This window comes from Phyllostomus discolor, chromosome 13 (assembly GCF_004126475.2).
Source record: "Phyllostomus discolor isolate MPI-MPIP mPhyDis1 chromosome 13, mPhyDis1.pri.v3, whole genome shotgun sequence".
NCBI lineage: Eukaryota > Metazoa > Chordata > Mammalia > Chiroptera > Phyllostomidae > Phyllostomus > Phyllostomus discolor.
The window spans coordinates 54,358,567-54,376,932 of NC_040915.2; the positions used below are offsets into that span (position 1 = coordinate 54,358,567).

The window sequence follows — 18,366 nt, forward strand, 5'->3', positions numbered from 1 at the left end:
AAACCGTGCAGACCCTTTGGCCAGCCCGGCGTGCTCACCCTGGGGTCTGCACCGTGTTCTCAAAACGTGTCTGTACTGACCAGCACCGAGGTGACCACACCGGCCCAGAAACACAAAGCAATGTGGCTCTCTCGCACACGGCACACACGGCGACGGCTGGAGAGCACGGCTCTGCCTTTGCCCCGCCACGTTCTGCCAGCTCCCACTGGGGACCCTCGCTCAGGAGCGGCAGCTGCACGGCCCAGACCCACCCGATTCTCCGATCTCTGCACCCCGGGCTTTTGGTTACCACTAACCCCCAAACGCCCTTCCACGTTTTCGAGACTTGCCCCACGACAGGTACCCCACAGAACAGGCTCCCAGTGTGGAGCCAGAATTCAGACCAGGCGGTTCCACCCGGCTGGCCCAGCCCTCCCGGGAGGACTTTCCATCCCGGGAGGACGACACTCTGAGAAGCAGGCGTCCGGGTTGCCTGCTTCCGAACCCAGCTCCTCTGTGTGGCCACCCCTCACCGACCCCGGCAGACACGGCTGGAATACACTGGACTAGGGACAGCTAGGTTATGGGAAAAAGCCAACCTGAATTCCTGTGGAGACAGGCTGAGGAGATGCCAGGCGCCTCAGGCTCAGGGTGACAGGGATCTAATCGGCCCTGTCCCTCTCGGGTGCAAGGAGCAAGAGCCACAGCGCCTGTCCAGGCCCCAGCACTGCCAGTGTGTGATAATGGTCTCTATCCCACACTCCAGGTCCTGAAGGACTACCCTGTCCCACGCCAATCTTTAAATGGAGTATCAAACACTCAAGCATCCCAAGTTCCTAAAAAGGGAATACTCCAGAAAAATAGAAGTTTTTTCTGTTTAAAAAGGCAGTGCTTCCTTTGTTGGTATTCCACTGGACAGCCACCTCCCGGGGTGATGACCTTCCCACTGCAGCCAAGTTCAAAGTAAGTTCACCCCGTGCTTCAGCAGCTTCTGCTTGGCCTTGCCGGGGAGGCTGAAGGCACTGTCCTGGGGACTCGGGAAGCCGGAGCTCCGTGCGGCCGGCGTCAGCTGCTGGAAAAAGGTTTCCTGGGCGGGGCTGCAGCAGGCGTACACGGCCGTGGAGGCGTTTCTGCGGGAGAGAGGGGGAAGGCAGCGGTCCGGCACGGCCCGGGCAGGCCTGAGGCCACGCACGAGGGTGCTCAAGTGCGGCTCGGCAGACCTCAGGCTGCGGGCGCAGCTGTCACGGCCCTGGGTCCCACTTCTTCACCCGAATTTCAGGTTCGGTGCCAATAACCATCTTGCTTTCAGCTCCCTAAATGCCGGGACTGTCCGAGCGGACTGTCCATGGTGGCCGCAGCCACAGGTGACACGGCCTTAAGCTGGACCAACTGAATGAATGACCTGACGGGCGCCTGCCTTGCCGATACAGTAGCAGCTGTGCGGGACGTAGCCCGGCCCACCCTCACTCCTCACGCACTCGTGGCACCGTCCCGTCTGACAGAGGAGGAGCCTGAGGCTCGGGGGCGCGTGGTGCTGTCCGGCCTCAGTGACAAGCGTCTGAGGGGGGCTCATCCTCTACGCACACCAGAGCGGCCGGATGAGGAGCGAGGGCAGCCAGGGGACAGGAGACTGGGGTGGGAGACCTGAGGACACCGAAGTAGAGGGAGGGATGAGGGTTTGGTGCCAAGGGGGACCCACCCGAGAGCACCGACTCTGCGGCCAGGCGACCAGCGGGCTCCTGGATCCTGTCCTGAACCACTTCCCCACTGGGCCCGTCTCCCTCATCTAGTGAAAGAGGGCGGAGCCGGGGACCACTAAGGCTCCCCTCACCCAGGTCTCTCCTTCTGCGCAAGGAGGGAGGAAGGCCTACCCTCCTCCTCTAGCTTCTCCCTCCTGGACCCCAAGGGGCCAGAAGGCCCACGGTGTGTTTTGTGGCCCCCACCGGGCCAGCAGGACAAGTCATGGCTGCGTCATTACAGCCACGAATGGGCACCGGGCCTGGTGGCAACAAGCGAACCCCAGCCCGGCCGTGTGCCTGCGGCTGTGACTCGGCCTCTCTGAGCCCCAGCGCTCTCGTCGGTCAAGTGGGTCTGACAGCAGCACATCCCGTCACTGGGGTTTTTAAAGAGATTAAATGAGGAATGTATATTTAATATATATAATACACATGTAACATACATACACATATATATTGCTCAGCACATGGTTTTTAAGAAATGGCATCGTTTCTGTTACTGTTCTTAAAGCAAGCTGCATACCCCAACACTAAAGCCCTCTCAGCACCGAGAAGGTGCTGCAGGCCCAGAGCACGGCCGATGGCGCAGATGCGACATTTTATTTCTTTCCACTGCTCACAGAACAGATACTCACGCCCACGCCCACTGAAGCCAGCTCCCAAACTCCCAAACCAGTGATCGTGGGCACAGACCACATCTAGGCTGCCAGCCCGGGCGGCGCTGACGTAAAGCCAGGAAGACACGCTTATTGTGGAAAGGGAAGAGCGAACCGCTGGCTGCGGAGGGCACCGGGCCGCCGAAACGCCCGGCAGGCCTCAGAGCCCCGCGGCCCCGGGGGCCCGGGCTCCAGGCACCCCCCCCCCTCGACCACACTGCCCTGAGCCTGGAGGTGTGTGTGGAAAGACCACATCACTTAGAGTCCGGAGACTGGGGTTCGACCCTTACTCTGCCACTTCCCCAGGATGCGACCCTGGGGCAAGTCACTGTCTCATTTGTGCTTCCGTGTCCTCACTGCTACACGAGGAGGAGCCCGAATCACTTGCCCGCATCGGCCCCAGGACCGCACAGACTATGGCAGACACGACCCCTCCGACCATCTAACTTGCCTTGTGTCCTGCTGCGGTTTCGCAGAGAAGCACACAGGGAGAAAGGGAATTTGGTTGGTTAAACACTGTGCGCTACGGTGATAACCAACAGGTCTCTACCTACTGGCACGGAGGCGTTCTGGACATGCGACACAGTGGGAAAGGAACTCGTAAAACAGTATTAGTGTGACCCTGTTTTCTAGAAGAAAGACTATTAAAATAATTTTAAAAATACTAAAAAAACACTAACTACGAACAATCTACAATTTACATACAACAAACAGAAACTAAAACCAACACAAGCTGGAGCAGCACACACCAAACCGCCAGCCACGGGTGTCTCGGGGGTGTTGTGGGCGAGGCGGGGACTGCTGTGCCGCACGGATTTGGGAGAAGGCTGGACGGCTTGTCAGGTTGCAAGATGACATCACCCCAGCATCATTCATGACAAGGAGACAGACACACTCCTTCCCCGGGGACGAATGAGAGCTCCGAGCTGGTGTGCACCTCGGGTGCCCTCACTGACGCAGCCCGGGGACTAGCACAGGCCTGAGCCCCGGGATGGGGCCCAGGAAGCATGAGGGCAGACAATGGAGCCGGGGGGACGAAAGAAGGCCTGGAAGACAGTAACTGGAATGCTCCTCATTTAGTTATGCAGGAGGCCCCGCCTGGGACCCCAGGAAGGCGGCTGGTGGTGCAGGACTGTGAGGGGGACTCTCAGGGAAGCTCACCTGACGGTCATCTCGTACAGCGAGGGCAGCCGGGCGAAGTCGGAGTGCATCAGGCTGATGGCCTGCAGGAAGCGGCGGTCCTGGGGCGTGGCCACCTGCGGCAGGTTCGCTTCCAGAAGAGGACACAGAGGCTGTGAGTAGCGACCCCTCTACACACCTCCCCGCCCACACTGTCAGCTGGGACCGAGCAGGGCTCACAGCCATGAGTGGGGGTGCCGGGCGGGAGAGGCCTGCCGAGGGTGCTGGGCCCCGAAAGCTGCCACCAAGCAACAGAGCACACTCTGTCCCCAATAATAAGCAACGCTGGTTTGTGCATGAGTACCAAAGTTTTGAGGCAGAACCTCATCACAGATATTTGAACATGTGTGTGCTTCTCTCCAAAGACCGGAGAAACAGCCAAAAAAAGACAAATGAGCAAGGAAGTGTTTGCCAAGCACATTTTAAACACAGTGGGAGCTGGGCCGCGAGTGAGGAAGCTGCACCCTGACCGGCTGCGCAGCAGCCAGCTCTGCACGGCACCGCCCCCTGCTGGAGGAGCCTGGGGCCCACACCTGGCCTCTTACCCATCAGCACGTTCTGAATGCGGTCGTAGTGCGTGAAGTTGTACGTCCTGCTGGAGGGGGTGGCCTCGCCTCTGGGCAGCGTCTCCTTCAGGTGGACCTCCAGCCCGTTCAGAGAGGCCAGGCTGCTGTGGTACTGCAAAGGAGCCCACCGGGGTCACGGCTGCAGAGCTGACCTCCGCGGGCCCACACCCAGCACAGACTCATCCCGAGCGCATCTGCATGGCTCCTTGATTCAGCACCAGGGACTCTGCCCGAGGTTTTCACCCGATTTTAGTGAAATATTAACTTCTGGCCTTACATCTCAATGCTTTTTTAAATTGTAGAAAAATCAGAAAACGGAGGTGGGCACAAAAATAAATTTTAAAGGGAAGTAGAAAGCAAAGAAAAATGGCCTCTAATGCCACCAGCCAGAAACAGCCACTGTTATTAGCCCCCTGTGCTCTCCCTCCAGCGATGCCTTTCCCACGGAGGCCCCAACGTTTCACAGCACCACAGCTGGCCGCCCCATGCCCCCAGGGCTGCTCAGCTGGGCCTGGGCTGGCCCGTCCTCCGAGGTCTGCGAGGAGCTCACCACTCTCAGCCGCATCAGAGCAGTGCCAGCCGGGCACCGCGCTGGGAAGGGCCGAGGCTTGTCAGATGGTTTCTGTGCTCTGGGTCAGAGGAGGAACGGGCTGACGAGGCCCAGGCACCTGCATTTAACCCTCCCAGAGAAGAGCCGTGTGCAAGTGCAGCTGAGAACAGTGGAATACGCTGTTTGGTATGATGCTTTCTTTGTAAAATACAAGTGAGATCAAACCATACATAGTGAGTGCAACCTAATGATTTCCTTTTTTCACCCTTCAAATATTCTACTACAGCTGTGTGGTATTCTTGGGCTCCACTTTGGGCTTTTCCAGGTACACTGGTCGTGTCCTGACGGACTGTCTAAAACGGAGCCTCCTGGGGCTCCCCTGAGGCTGCTCCAGCCACGAGAAGGCCACTGTCCCAAGGAGGCCAGCAGCAGATGGATCTCAGGTGAAGGACATCCTGGCTCAGTCTCTTCCCAGCCAGACGGTCAGGGGCAAGTTACTGAATTTTCCATGCCTCTTTTTTTTTCACCCCCAAAATGGGACTACTACAGGGTGTTGAGCTGATAGAGTGGAAATAGCATAAAAACTCTAAAGTGCAACCTTGGAAAAATGCATTTTTGTAAAGAATCAAGAAAATGAGAATTAGCCCTAGCTGGTGTGGCTCAGTGGATTGAGCGCCGGCCTGTGAAGCAAAGGGTCGTGGGTTCGATTCCCAGTCAGGGCACATGCCTGGGTTTCAGGCCAGGTCCCCAGTAGGGGGCATGCAGGAGGCAACCACACACTGATGTTTCTCCTCCTCTCTTTTTCCTTCCTTTCCCCTCTCTCTAAAAATAAATACATAAAATCTTTAAAAAATGAAAATTATCGCTGTGAATAAGCACACACGACTTGTCCATGGGTGACTGTTGCTCCAGGCCTGTGTGAAAGCCAGTGTGCACGGAAGTGCAGAGACGCACACAGAAGGCCTCTGAGATGAGCGTCCTGAAGGCGCAGGGTTACTTTTGGTGGCGGGTTCAAGTTGGTCTTTCTGTCCGAACATCTTTGCAATGACATTCAAAGGCAATTGGTTAGACACACAAGGTCTAACTTTACACGCTCATTGTGTATGCACAATGCCTGGCAGCGTGCCGGGCTCCTGGGCTGTGCTCAGCCAGTGCCGGAGGAATGAGTGGGCAGGCAAGCACGCCCCGTGGCAGGACATCCCACTTCAGAGCGACCTGGCCCACACAGAGGGGTAGGGTGAAGTCCAAGGACATGTGGTCAAGGAAGGTGAGTCAAAGGCCTCCTGCTCAGATCGCTGCTGCAGCCAAAGCAGTGGAGTTTAACAGATGTGCGCGCCCACACAGCACCCCCCGGGAAGTCAAACCACAGCCTCCCGGAGGCGTCCGGACCTGGGGAGCCTGGTCACAGACAGCCCTGCCATCCCGAGCGGGTGCCCAAGGGAAGGGAATGATGGGAACAGAGAATGAGACGTGCCAAACCCTGGGTTTTCCCTGTAGGCACTGAGCTCTGCTTCTGGAATCTTCTGCCTGACTTGCACTCAAGATAAAACCACTTAACCATAAATGCACAAGCACAAGACACTACATCAGATGACAAGGACAATTTTTCACTAGCAACCAAGTGCTTTCCTATATACTGGGGTCTGCAAACCATGGCCTGGGCCAAATCCAGCCCATTCTCTGGTTTTGTATAGCCTGAGAGCTAAGAACAGATTTTACAGTTTTACAGGGTTGGGGGGAACGTCAAATGAACGACCCCGTGATATGTGAAAATTACTGAAGCTCCAGTTTCCGTGTCCATAAAGGGAGTATTACGGAACACAGCCACACCACTTTCACAAGTCTGAAGTTCTGTGCTGTAACAGCAGAGCTGAACAGTTGTTCAGCAAGGAAAACATCTCCGTGTTCCTCAGCATTAAAGGTTTGCCAACCCCGACACGTACTACTACATATGCAACCCTCGCAACAGCTCACAGTGACGCAGAGCCAGGGCTAATTCCTGGGCCCTCCTGCTTCTGGTCCACAGCAAAGCTCCAATGTCACAGTGCGCCAGGAGGTGAAGAGACTGCCATGACACACGCATCCACTCAGAAGCACTAGCTTCACGGGGCAGGGGTGCACTTTCACATTTCATGGTTACACTCTGCACTAGCCCCCAGCCTCATCTGCTGTGCACGGACAGCTCAGTGCCCTGCGTAGCCAGGAAGAACCGGTGTGATCACTGCACTTGAAGAGTATCTTGGGCTCTGAGCAGGAAGCGCTCAGTGGCTCTCTGCTGCCCCCTGGTGTGAGTCTAGTCCGTTCTCTCTGAGCTAATCCCCATCTCTCCTGGCTGCTCCTGGGCTCATCCTCGCCATCCGCCCCCGAGCCGCCCACCCTGGGCAGACACAGAGTGGCAGCTGATCCACTGAAACACAAGGGGCAAGTGACACCAGGGTGCCTTGGCAGTGTGTGACACAACCAAGGAGCCCTTTCAAGGGCGTGTGCTCACTGTCACTTCTGAGATGCAGCTGAGCATTCTGCAGGCACCCTTGCTTTTCTAGACAGCAGTGGACAGAAACCAGGTCTGGGACAAAAAGACAGTAAAGGATCTCTCTCAAAATTACACAACAGACAGCCTTTGTGTCTGGCCCTCCAGCCCCAGTCGGACCAGCAAGCTGATCAGTTAGTTACACCCGCTCTCTCCGGGAAGGATGAGCTCTTCTCCCTCCCTCACGCTGCACTCTCTCCTGGGGCCCACCCAGCACTGACTGCCCTGACAACAGGACTGGGCTGAGGCAGACAAGGGGCATGTCCACATGCGCAGAGTCACGGAAGGCAGGGCACTCCCCCTTTTCTCCACCTTCCTGCCGACCACTCCAAGGTCACATCGACGCAGGCCAGGGAGGCCAGGGTGGGGGACGAGAAACAAGAACTCCGGGACGCCACATGCAGTAGGTCTTTATCTGGACGAGGCCCAGTGTGCGTGCTGGTAAGATGGGGGTTGCAATGCCGCCCCCCGCCCCCCCCCCCACCAGAACTGTTCTCGAGCCTGGCTGAAAAAGATGTAAAGCAGTTAGCAGGTACTGAGTGCACAGAATACATCTTAATTTACTTCCTCCTTCAAGTGCAGTCTGAACTATTTTTTCTTTTTCGGGAGAAGGTAAGAGAGAGATACCGTATCTGCCTGACTGCGCCCAGGCACTGGACCCTGAAGCAGTAACATGTCCACAGCTCAAGGCTAAGCAGAGCAACCGCGGAAACCACAGCCTGGCAGGGAGACAGGTGTAGGAACTGCAGTCCTTGCTGGAGACGCCACCCAGAGCTGTGGTGAAAGTGGGAACGGAAGCAGCAGGGGAGAGATAAGCCGGGCACGTCTGGCGGGGAGCAGCCTCTGGCCTGGGGCTCTGAGGAAGGAAGCTGTGTCCCTCCTCCTCCTCTAAGCTCCAAGGTGACTTGCTCATTTATGGAGGGTCATGAGTCCTACATGCTAATGAGACACTTAGAATAATACAGATGTAAGAACAAAAACAAGGCAAGCCCCAGGACACCATTTGCCCTGCAGCAATTTCAACCTCCTATTCCTATTGCTCCCACTTCCTCAGCAACTACAGACAGGCTGTTACTATAGCAACTGCATCTCTAGGGTAGGCCCTGAGAAGGTACCACGGGAAGCGGGGAAGGGGCTGGAATGGGGTAAGGAGTGTCTTCTGAGCCAGTCAGGACTTCAGATGTCCCTGGCCCTCTAGGAAGGAGCTCTGCTTGGGTGTGCAGTTCAGGGGCCTCCGGCAAACTCTGGACACTGGCTGTGACCTGTGCGGAGGACAGACTCCAGCCAACTCACATCCTAGAGCTGCCCAGGCTCAGAAGTGAGGCTGCTAGAGGTGGCGATGGCACAGCAATGCCGTGCATGTGGTCACTGTCCGCAAGATGGCACTGGGGCTGGAAGGGCAGGACCTGTCACCACCCGCACGGCTGATGAGGACCCCCTGTCACACAGCCAGCACCTAGACCCCAGCCTGGTCTCCCTGCCCGAGTCACTGTGGGCAGCAGGGAAGTGCAACAGAACATGCTCTGCGCGGGGCCTGCTCTCACTCGCGCCCACACCACCTGCCCAGGTAAACTCGGACTCCCGCACAGGGTTGCACAGGGAGGCAGGGCCTTGGGAGAGCCTCCCCGGCCTGTCCACATTTCGGGAGGCGGGGCGGGCGCCAGAAGGGCGAGTCGGGTCAGCGCACACTCACCACCTCCTCCACGGCGGCGCGGTCCCCCAGCAGCGGCTCCTCCGCCAGCAGGGACAGCACCAGCCCTTTGACGCTGTGAGTGTAGAGGTTCACACGCACGAGTTCTCCACAGGATGCTGCCGTCTCTCTGGGGTCGGCGCTGCCTGCAGAGGGGCCGTCCTCTGGAGAGTCTGCCGAGCCCGAGTGGCACTCCAGGCCGAGGACTGAGTGGTCCTTAGGATCCCCACCCACACACCAGTCCGTGCCACGTTCCCGCACTGGAAGCTTAGTTCCTTTCTGCCTCGAACCTAAGCGAGGCGATGACAACGGCCAGCTCGTCCTTCTGGTGGGGAGGTCTCCCCTGGGGACGGGGTCGTGGCTGCTGCCCCCAGGAAGGTCTTCGTGCTGCTCCAGGGCCCCGTTCTGGCCGAGCATGTCAGGTGCAGAGGAGGAGAGGCCGCCTCCGACGGCTGCGCCCACAGGCAGGGCCTCGGGGAGCTTCGGGTCCACGTTGCCAGAGTCACCATCATCGGAGGCACACACATTTGAAAAGGCAAAATAACCTGAGGATGTTTCCGTTTCCTGAGCTTCTGGGATGTGGATCTCAGACAAGTCCAGTTCCTCCTGGCCCCCGGGAAAGGCAGGCGCCCTCCCCAGGGCGCAGCGGAGACCAGGAGGCAGGTCCTGGGCAGCGCCACGCGGGCTCACAGGCTGGGTGCTCTCCAGGTGACCATCAGGGCAGTGCCCGTTCTCGCCACTGCCATTTGGCCAGGCCAAGTCAGGGGACCTGGACTTGGGTGTGGCTGCCCCCGTCCAGGCCGGGGGTTCCTCACGCCTGGTGCCGTCTTCTTTCAGGGCAGATGGGCTCCGGCCCTTCGAAGGACGCCGGGCAGAGCGCTCCTGGGGTCTGGCTGGAGACGCAGGGGGGCTGCCAAACAAGGGAGCTGTGAGGGCACAGCCCCTGGGCACCGGGCAAGTGCCCCTCCCGGGGAGACTAATGCACCGCTGTCCGAGACCAATGGGGACCCGAGGCCGCAGAGCCTCGGAGGCCAAACCACGGGTGTAAAAATAAGGCAGTGCCTGGCTCTCAGAGCTTCGCACAGCAATACCAGGGTCGCCTACCGACAGTGGCAGGACCCGCTGAGTCAGAACCACCCACATCTGGAGGTCTGCAGCGAGCCAGCCCTGTACTGGGCGCTGAACAAACTCGACTTCCAATTTGCACCGTGAGCCCATGAAGTAGATACCACAGGGTCCATGTTAAAGAGAAAAAACTAAGGCTCGGGTGCTGAATGGACTTGACGGAAGCCGGACAGCTGCTAAGCAACAGAGCTGGGCTTTGAAGCCCACACTGCATGTCACCGCAGCAGCTGCCTCGGATCTGTGTGCTGAGGCCCCAGAGCCCCTTGCAGGCCAGAGCACGGAGAAGATGGAGTTCAGGAGGGACGGGATGTACCAGGGGCTGGCGTGGATGAAGCCGCACGAGAGAGCCCCTACAGCGTGGTTTCAGAGCAACCCCGTGCTCCCTCACCTAGCCGCGTGCTCCCCTGGGAACTCGTGGAGACTGGCGGCCTCCTCTTCTGTCACGAACACAGGCAGGATGCGCACGTTCGGGGGCAGGGCCGCTCCTGGAATCACAGAGCAACATGGACAGGGCCCTCCCCTAGACCAGAGGCGGGAGAGAGCAGTGACAGCTCTCGGGGTGGTGCAGGGCCCCCAAACGCCAGCTCAGCGAGCAGAGTGGCAACGCGCTCCTCAGCCCAGAGCGAGAGCACAGAACCTCAGCCTTGACGCCCGTGATCAGCAGGAGAGCCCGTGTGGGCACCCCGACCCCCGCCGTGGAGAAGGGTGACGTTTGGTGGAAGAGTACATGTGGCACTTACACAAAGAAGACATGAACTGGGACAAAAGGGACGTGCCCCACCTAGGCTCCGAATAAACCACCACAGCCCCCGGGGGATGCGTCCCCACGCCGCACGAGGCCTTCCTGGCGCCTGAGTTTGCCTCCCCCTCCGCTGGCCCGGCTCCCGGGGCCTCGTCTGAGCAGCCCGTTCCGGCAAGTTAGGGAGGGTCCGAGGGGCTGGAGAGGCGAGCGCGCACAAAGCAGCACACGGACACTCTGCTGCACAGCGGGGACTCGCCAACCAGTGGCTGACGTCACTAACCAGTGCCACCCGGCAAGTTTAACTTTTTAAGCAGGCGCACCTGAAGTTGTGAGCCGCACTCACAGTCAGGACTCTGACGGCTGACTCTGCGCCCGAGACTCTGCGCTATCTCCCTGTCCTTTTGAGCAGCTGCGGCAGCCACACGGGGTGGCGGCCACAGGCCTGGGGCAGGGGCAGGGGCAGGGGCAGGAAAGGCCGCACCCTCCTCCGCTGTAGCAGGCACCTCCCCACTTACCGCGCTCCTGCAGGGCAGCCCCTCGGGCAGGCGTCCTCTGAAAAGAAACACACACAGAAGTTGGCGCCGGGGGCCACGTCCTCCTCCTGACCTGGCCGTCGGGGCTGCGCTGGGCCATCTGCTCATCACATGAGTCTGTCCCAGAGCGCTTGTCCCCACCGCGTGCCAACAGTGAGGCAGATGGAGGAGCGGCTCCCCCACGCCGCCTGCTCACCACCACGGCGGGGGCAGGCGAGAGCCTGGGCTGCCTCGGGCTGCGGGGCAGGGTTTCCATTCTGGTTCCTCAGCTTCTCCCTCCAGGGACAAAAGTGGGGATTCTCGTTCTCTCCTGCACTTCGAGAGAACTCGCCCCTAGAACACAGCCTCCTTTGCCATGGCCCTGGCACAGGACTCACACGAATTCTGTGGTAACTAAGACGTGAGGGCTCCGTGACCCTCCTGGGAAAGGGTTAGACCCAAACAAAACCCCATGCCGGATCTCTCGGGTTTACCTGGAGTCACAATCAAAGTGAGAAACCTGGGAATTTTCTCAAAATAGCTCCCCGGCCTCCCCAACATAAAGGCTCCAGCAGGACACAGCCACACAGAACCAGAACTGCTCTTCTAGCCACACGACTCCCGCCACTGCGGAACGACAGGGCTTGCTTTCTCTACTGAAGCTTACTCTAGACAAAAACTCGTTTAAAAAATCACGTATCATTTTCTCACCCACAAGCTAATGCTGTAATTATTAGGCATATTTTCTTTTACGCTTACCCCTTTTTTAATATGCTATATAAAATCCTATTTTGTGAAGGAGGAGTACATAAAATCCTATTTTATGGCTTAAACAGTAAGACACGAGTCCTGCCACTAAACCCCCTTTGGCCACAGTAAATGGCCGAGTAAAACCGCACGGGGTTTAAAATGGCATAGGTGCCCGGGTCCTCCCGACCAGCGAAGAAGGCAAACCTCTCCTGCACGGGGGAGAGAGGGCGTTCGGCTCTGTGGGCCCTATGGTGCCTGCTGAAACCAGCCAGCCCGCCGTGGGAACTCGAGAGCAGGCCGACGAAACTGTCCCTGCAGGCAGCTGTGCCAAGTCCTACCCCAGACGTTCCAGATCTGACGTTGTACTTTCGCAAAGCCTGTCGTGCTCAAGTCATGAGTGTAAACCTTCTTAGCAGGCAGACAGCTTCCTTAGACCGAATCCTGGAGGCGGAATTACGAGGGAGAGAGGCACAGGCACCCTTCACCCACTGCTGCTCGGAGAGTTTGCTGGAAAGGCAGTTCTGAAGACACCGCGGCCCGGGATGGGGAAGCAGCCCGGCGAGAAGCCCGCCACCGTTCTAAGTGTCCACGGACTCAGTGAGTGCAAAGAGCTCACCTTACAGTGCGTGCGAGCCTGCGACTCCACAGGCTGAGTGAGCAGGCGACACAAAAGAAAGAGGACTGGAGGGGGCGCCCGGGATGGGCAGCGAAGCTCACTGTGCAGTTCAACCCCGGGCGGTGCCACCCTCAGTGAGCACGCACAGTGCGTTCCATCGTGAAGACAACTGACAGACACACAATGGCAGCACCGTAGAAGAGTTTCTGATTCCCTGAGTCACCCTTCAGCACCTCTGAAGAGCCAGCTGCTCTGTGACACGAGGTCCATCCTGGCGGGAAGTCCCATTCCCAGTGTCCCCCGGGACGGAAAGAAAGCCAACCATCCAAGTCTACCACGCGGAAGAAGCAATTTCTCTCAGTCTTGCTGGTGAATTCACTCTTGAGGACAATCGCAGCACCAGGCCCGGGGTCAAGACAAGACAAAGGGAAACAAGCACCCCCACAGCCACCCCCACCCTCCCACCCGTGGCTCAGCCTTGCCAGCGGCTGCCTGGCGCAGACACATCCCAGCCCAGTGGGTGGGCTTTACCATACCTGGTCCCGAGATGCAGCTCGATGAAGCAGGACCTTGGCCGTGAGGGACGGGGGGAGCTGGGTGCTAACGATCCTAGGAGGTCAGACACAGGAACAAGGACAGTGTGAGAAGAAGGGATACACTGCAGGCCTCGGAGCTGAAAAGATCCCTAACGCCCCACGCTGGCCAGGACCTTGGGGACACGGCTGGTGCAAGTGTCAACTGGTGACGCCCTCATGGATGGAACTCCAGCAACTCCTATCAAAATCCTAAATGCCCAAACCCTTTGACCTGGCTTGTACCAAGAAGTATGCAGAAGACCACTTATTACAGGGAAAAAGGCGAAACCTTCGGAAACAATGGGAAAACGATGTAAACTCCCATCAAGAAGAGAAGAGCTGAACTAATCACGGCACAGCCGTAGCACCGGTCAATGCGCAGCTACCGCGAGGGGGGCCAGTCTAAGGGGCCAGCATTCCCCACCCCGGTCTGCAGGGAGTGGAGGAACCACAGGATCCCATTCGCACGGAGAGCAGAACCAAACATGACCCGCACATACGTGTGCGTGCGGACGTGTGAAAGCACAGCGGCAGAACAGAGGCGGGCTGCTCCCCGGGTGCTGACTGTGGGACGGGCAGGAGGGGGGCGAGCGGGGGGGAACTCTCAACTGCGCTGTGTGCTTCTCTGGGCTCCTTTCTGTACAGTGAGAATGTGTTCGTGCATTCCGTATATACTTTGGAAATAAAAAGTAAATACGAAATATGAAGAGGAAAAGACATACCACCTTTGACAGCCAAGCCACAGGGAGCCTGGAGGCTGATTCGGAACCATCGGAGTGAGAAAAGGGGAAGGGATGTGTGGAGGGCCACGGGGACCCAGGGGCCATGCTTGGTCCTCCGTCTGTCACCTCATTTCACTGCCACAAACTATCTCTGTTTCTCAGAAGAGAAAACAGAGATCCAGCAACTTGCCCAAGGTCACACAGCGGGTAGACAGAGAAGCTGGGACTGGGAACACAGCCTGTGAGACCAGAGTCGCCGAGGAGCCTGGGGAGCACACTTCCTCTGGTGGCCAGAGTTCTGGGCCCAGAGCACCGGCCCTGCCTGCCCCAGGGAGAGTGGCCTGGGGAGATGCGTGCAGTGCCTCTTAGGCGCTCGGCTCATGAAGAGGCCCTCCGAGTGGGTGATGAGCTGTAGACCGACCTCAGAGGCCGGCCAAGAGACGGATCCAGCCAAGAGGCTGGCAGGAGCCGGAGCAGCAGCACTAACGCTGCTCTGCCAAGCTGAGCGGCGGGAGGAAGGCCGCGGCACACATCTGCCCTCTTACCCACCGTAATGCTTGGCGACCCTGGGGGCCTTGTGTTTGCATTACACGGACCAGCAACTGTAAAGGCATGCCCCATCCTGAGAACTGTAGGGATCTCTTTAAGTCCACCTCTTCTATTCCTGTTTTCTGGACACAAAAGTTTCCAATTTCCCAGCTTCGCTCAAAGACAGGTAGTGCCCCAGAACGAATCTAAACTGCCTGGTATCTGCCAAACCAGCCCACTGGGAACTGGCCCGAGACAGAGCTCCCGCCTGCGACCTGGACGGTCGGGTGCGCAGCAGGGCCCGGGGTGGAGGAGGGGTCTGGCGTTACTCACAGGCCTTTGTAGAGGATGCAGCCGGCCAGAATGTGCGGGGAGCGCTGGCAGGTCTGCAGGATGAGCGCCGCCTTCAGCAGGAGCAGGGGGTCCACCTGTGCGGGCAGGAAGAGCGCCTCGCTTACCGTCAGCGGGGAGGGAAGGGGAACGGGGGTTTGTACAACGAGTGGACAGGTCGTCACCCAAGGCCTGGAAAAGGAGTCCATGTCCCATGTAACGACGTGTCCTCTCTATACCCAGAGCCCGACACCCCAAAATGCCAAATCTTCGGGACAAGGAGGCCTCTCCAGAAGCTGGAAGGCTCAGTGGGTAGGGCCCCCGGCTACTCGCAGGGGACAGCATATGTTCACCAGGAGACCCCGACCACCAGAGCCGCCTTGACGTCTGACTGGGTCCCTGCACTCTACTCCATGACATAGAGGGGGAACATCACGCTCTGACTCAGGGAGGCACCCCGGTGCCACATTCCTTGTAAGAAGTCAGTTGTCCAAGGTCCCTAACATGCCGGACAATGTGGATGTGGTGTCCACCTCAGATCAAGGCCACAGAGCAACAGGCAACCAGGCCAGCCGCACGGGCAGCCCACGTCTCACCGAACGCCCACGGTGGGTGGAGTGGCACTTCCCAGCCACTGCCTCCCAGATGTGGTGACCTCATCTCTAAAAAGTTAGCCCTGGGCACTTTTAATGTCGAGAACAACGAAAACCACACAGTAATATCAATGAGAAGGGCACTTTCAGATTAAATCATGAGCTACCGATGGAGACGGGGACTCTCAGATCACAGGGTTCTCCATGTCTGGGGCATTAGCAACATGACGACAATGCCCTGAGTGTTTCCTCTGTGTCACTAGGGACTGTCATTGCACCACCACCCCGGTTCCCAGAGGCAGCTGTCACAGCACCGCTTTCTGGGCGGGAAGCCCGGGTGCCGGAGGGGCCCGCTTGCCCGAGCTCCCGGGGAGCAGCACCGCGGGATCGCGTGCAGGCCTAACCCCCGGTGGAGAGACGCTGCACCCCAGTCCCCTCGGCCGGCTGTACAGCTCACTCAAGGGGGAAAGGAGAGCGTCCAAAAGCTCTGTTCCTACGCGTGAAACGGGAAAGGGGGAGGAGGTTACTTTGGTTTGGTCCAGGTTCCAGAGGGAAGTGAATATCTTATGCAGGTTACTGGTGTTTTTCAGGATTTGTTCAATGAAGGTGTTCCACTCGGCGCTCAGCTCCTCCTGGGAACAGTTCTGAAACAGGAACAGCCTGAGGTCAGCGCCTGAGATCCTGAGAGACACGGGACGCCTGAGATCGTGCTCTTCGGCACGGGATACCAACAACCACAAAGACTATTCCTCGCACAGGACACTGGCGGGAGGGGGGGTCTGTTTTGAACTCCTATAAACACACAGTTTCCCACCCTCCCATCCAGATAACCTGGCCACACGGACTCAAGGCACTGGCTGGGGGAGGGCGGCAACCAGGCCCTGCTCTCTCCACCTATCCCCATGAGGGTGGGGGGAGATGGAGAGAAACGCTTGGAGTGAATGTGGCCCACGCCACTGGGGCACGCAGGCACCTGAGAGCAGCTCCAGGAGCCCCTGACCTTGTCGCTGGGCACAGGTGGTCATGCAGAGTGTAACGGACCCCAGAGTCGGCGCTGCATCCTGGTAACACTGGCTTTGCCCAAGGGCCCCACATCAAGACTCCTCGACGCTGCCCTCCTACCTTGTAAGCCAGAGAAACGGGTCCATTGTAAAAATTAAAAAATCCAATCAGCTGATCCAGAAACTGCCGGCAGCTGACATCAGGGAGCTCCACAGCGCAGCCCAGCACCTGTGAGGAGGGAAGCCGGGGACACAGGCATTTTCCCGTACTCCGGGCACAGGCCCGAGTGCGGCACCCAGGGCTCACGGCAGACTGACTGCACAGCCCATGGACCCTCCGCTCCGGCCTGGCCACGCTGGTCCCCACAGAGAACAAAGTGCTCGTGCCGCCGGACCGGAAATGCCCTCCTTCCGGTTCACTTGCCCAGGGCCCTCCCACCCCCTTCAGGGCCCCTCAGAGGTGCTAGCACCTCCGGATGCTTGTTCTGATCACTCTAGCCAACGCCGGCCTCTTTTCGGACCCTCGCACTGCTAGGCCTGGTATCTGGACGCTGAATGTTTCCCGTGGGTTTCGCCGCAAACTGGGCTCAGACTGCTTCACAAACGGCCATCTCAGCCCCTACCTCGGCAGAGCGCTTTGAGGACAGAGACTGGCTGCATCGTCACACAGTTCTGGAGCTCAAAGTGCTGGGGAGCACTGGGTTCCACGGAAGATACGTGCTTGCTCAGCTAGAAAGCAATCTGGCCACCTGTTTCGAGAGCCTGAAAAAGGCCCTCCTCTTCTTTGACTCAGTAACTCTACCTCTAGAATCTTTCCTAAGGGAACCATCAGAAATTTAAGCAAACCAACAAACCCTGGCAGAAAGTAAATTTAAAATCCCCTCCGAATGTAAGCTCCATGGAGGCAAGGACCTTTGTTTTCCCCACCGATGCAACCCAAGGGTTAAGGACACTCTGGGCAGAGTATACATATTAACTTCTTCCCCAGCTGATCTACAGATTGAATGCAGCCACCAGCTTCTCTTCAGAAACTGACACACTGACTCTACAACAGGAATACGAAGGACCCAGCTGAGACGTCCGAAGCTATGTTGGAAAAGAAGACGGCTGGGGGCCTGCCCTACCTGACTGAGAGACAGCGCGTCTACCTTTGAGCCCTCCGGTGGATCCACGGAAAAGACCAGACAGCCCGGAAGAGGGCCCTCACCAAGCAGTCACCTGACCTTTGACCAAGGAGCCAAACAGGGAAGAATCCAACAGGAAAGGAAAGTTTTGCAACAGTGTGCTGGAACTACTGAGTATCTGTATGGAAAAAAAGGACCCTTGACCTCTGCTTCATAGCATATACATACAGTAACCCAAGACAGACTACAGACTTAAACTTAGAAGCTACTGACACTATAAAACTTACCAGAAAAATGGAAACATCTTCTCCAATAAGACAGGCAACAGTTTTAGACAGGACAGAGAAAGCAATAACCAGAAAACTGATAAATCAGACTTCATTCACATTAGAAACATCTGCTCATCAAAAGACAACATTAAGGAAATTAATAGGAACACTACAAATTGGGAGAAAATATCTTAAATATTTATATACATCTGACAAAGAACTGGTATCCAGAAGATATATATGTATATATTTTATATATACACCCACACACACCTATCATATATATATAAGCTCCTACAACTCAATAAAAAAAAGAAGACCCAATTTACAAAATACACAAAAGCTTCCGACAGACACGTGTCAAAGGAAGATACACAAACGGCCTGGGGCACATGAAAAAGCCTTAGCATGATTAGTCATTAGGGAAATGCAAATTAAAACCACAACGCGCTGCTACTACACACCCAGCAGAATGGCTAAAACTACACAGACCACCGCCACCAGCATCGTGAGGATATGGAGTACGGTACATGGAATCCTCATACACTGCTGGTGAGAACGTGCAGTGATGCAAGCACTTCGGGGAGAGGGCT

The 18,366-nt window shown here is 57.5% G+C and overlaps 1 protein-coding gene across 3 annotated transcripts in view; it reads right to left on the reverse strand.

Annotated features, from left to right (window-relative positions):
* HPS4 (HPS4 biogenesis of lysosomal organelles complex 3 subunit 2) overlaps positions 1-18,366 on the reverse strand; it is a 26,310-nt gene continuing 7,944 nt past the window's right edge. For all 3 annotated transcript variants that reach the window (XM_028527961.2, XM_028527962.2, XM_036014954.1), the window contains exons 5-14: positions 16,502-16,609; positions 15,907-16,023; positions 14,790-14,884; positions 13,168-13,240; positions 11,269-11,305; positions 10,400-10,496; positions 8,890-9,796; positions 4,096-4,228; positions 3,533-3,641; positions 1-1,109 (exon numbers count right to left, since the gene is read on the reverse strand). In XM_028527961.2, coding sequence (XP_028383762.1) covers positions 938-1,109; positions 3,533-3,641; positions 4,096-4,228; positions 8,890-9,796; positions 10,400-10,496; positions 11,269-11,305; positions 13,168-13,240; positions 14,790-14,884; positions 15,907-16,023; positions 16,502-16,609 — 1,848 coding nt within the window. In that variant the 3' untranslated portion in view covers positions 1-937. The remainder of the gene's footprint in view (positions 1,110-3,532; positions 3,642-4,095; positions 4,229-8,889; positions 9,797-10,399; positions 10,497-11,268; positions 11,306-13,167; positions 13,241-14,789; positions 14,885-15,906; positions 16,024-16,501; positions 16,610-18,366) is intronic.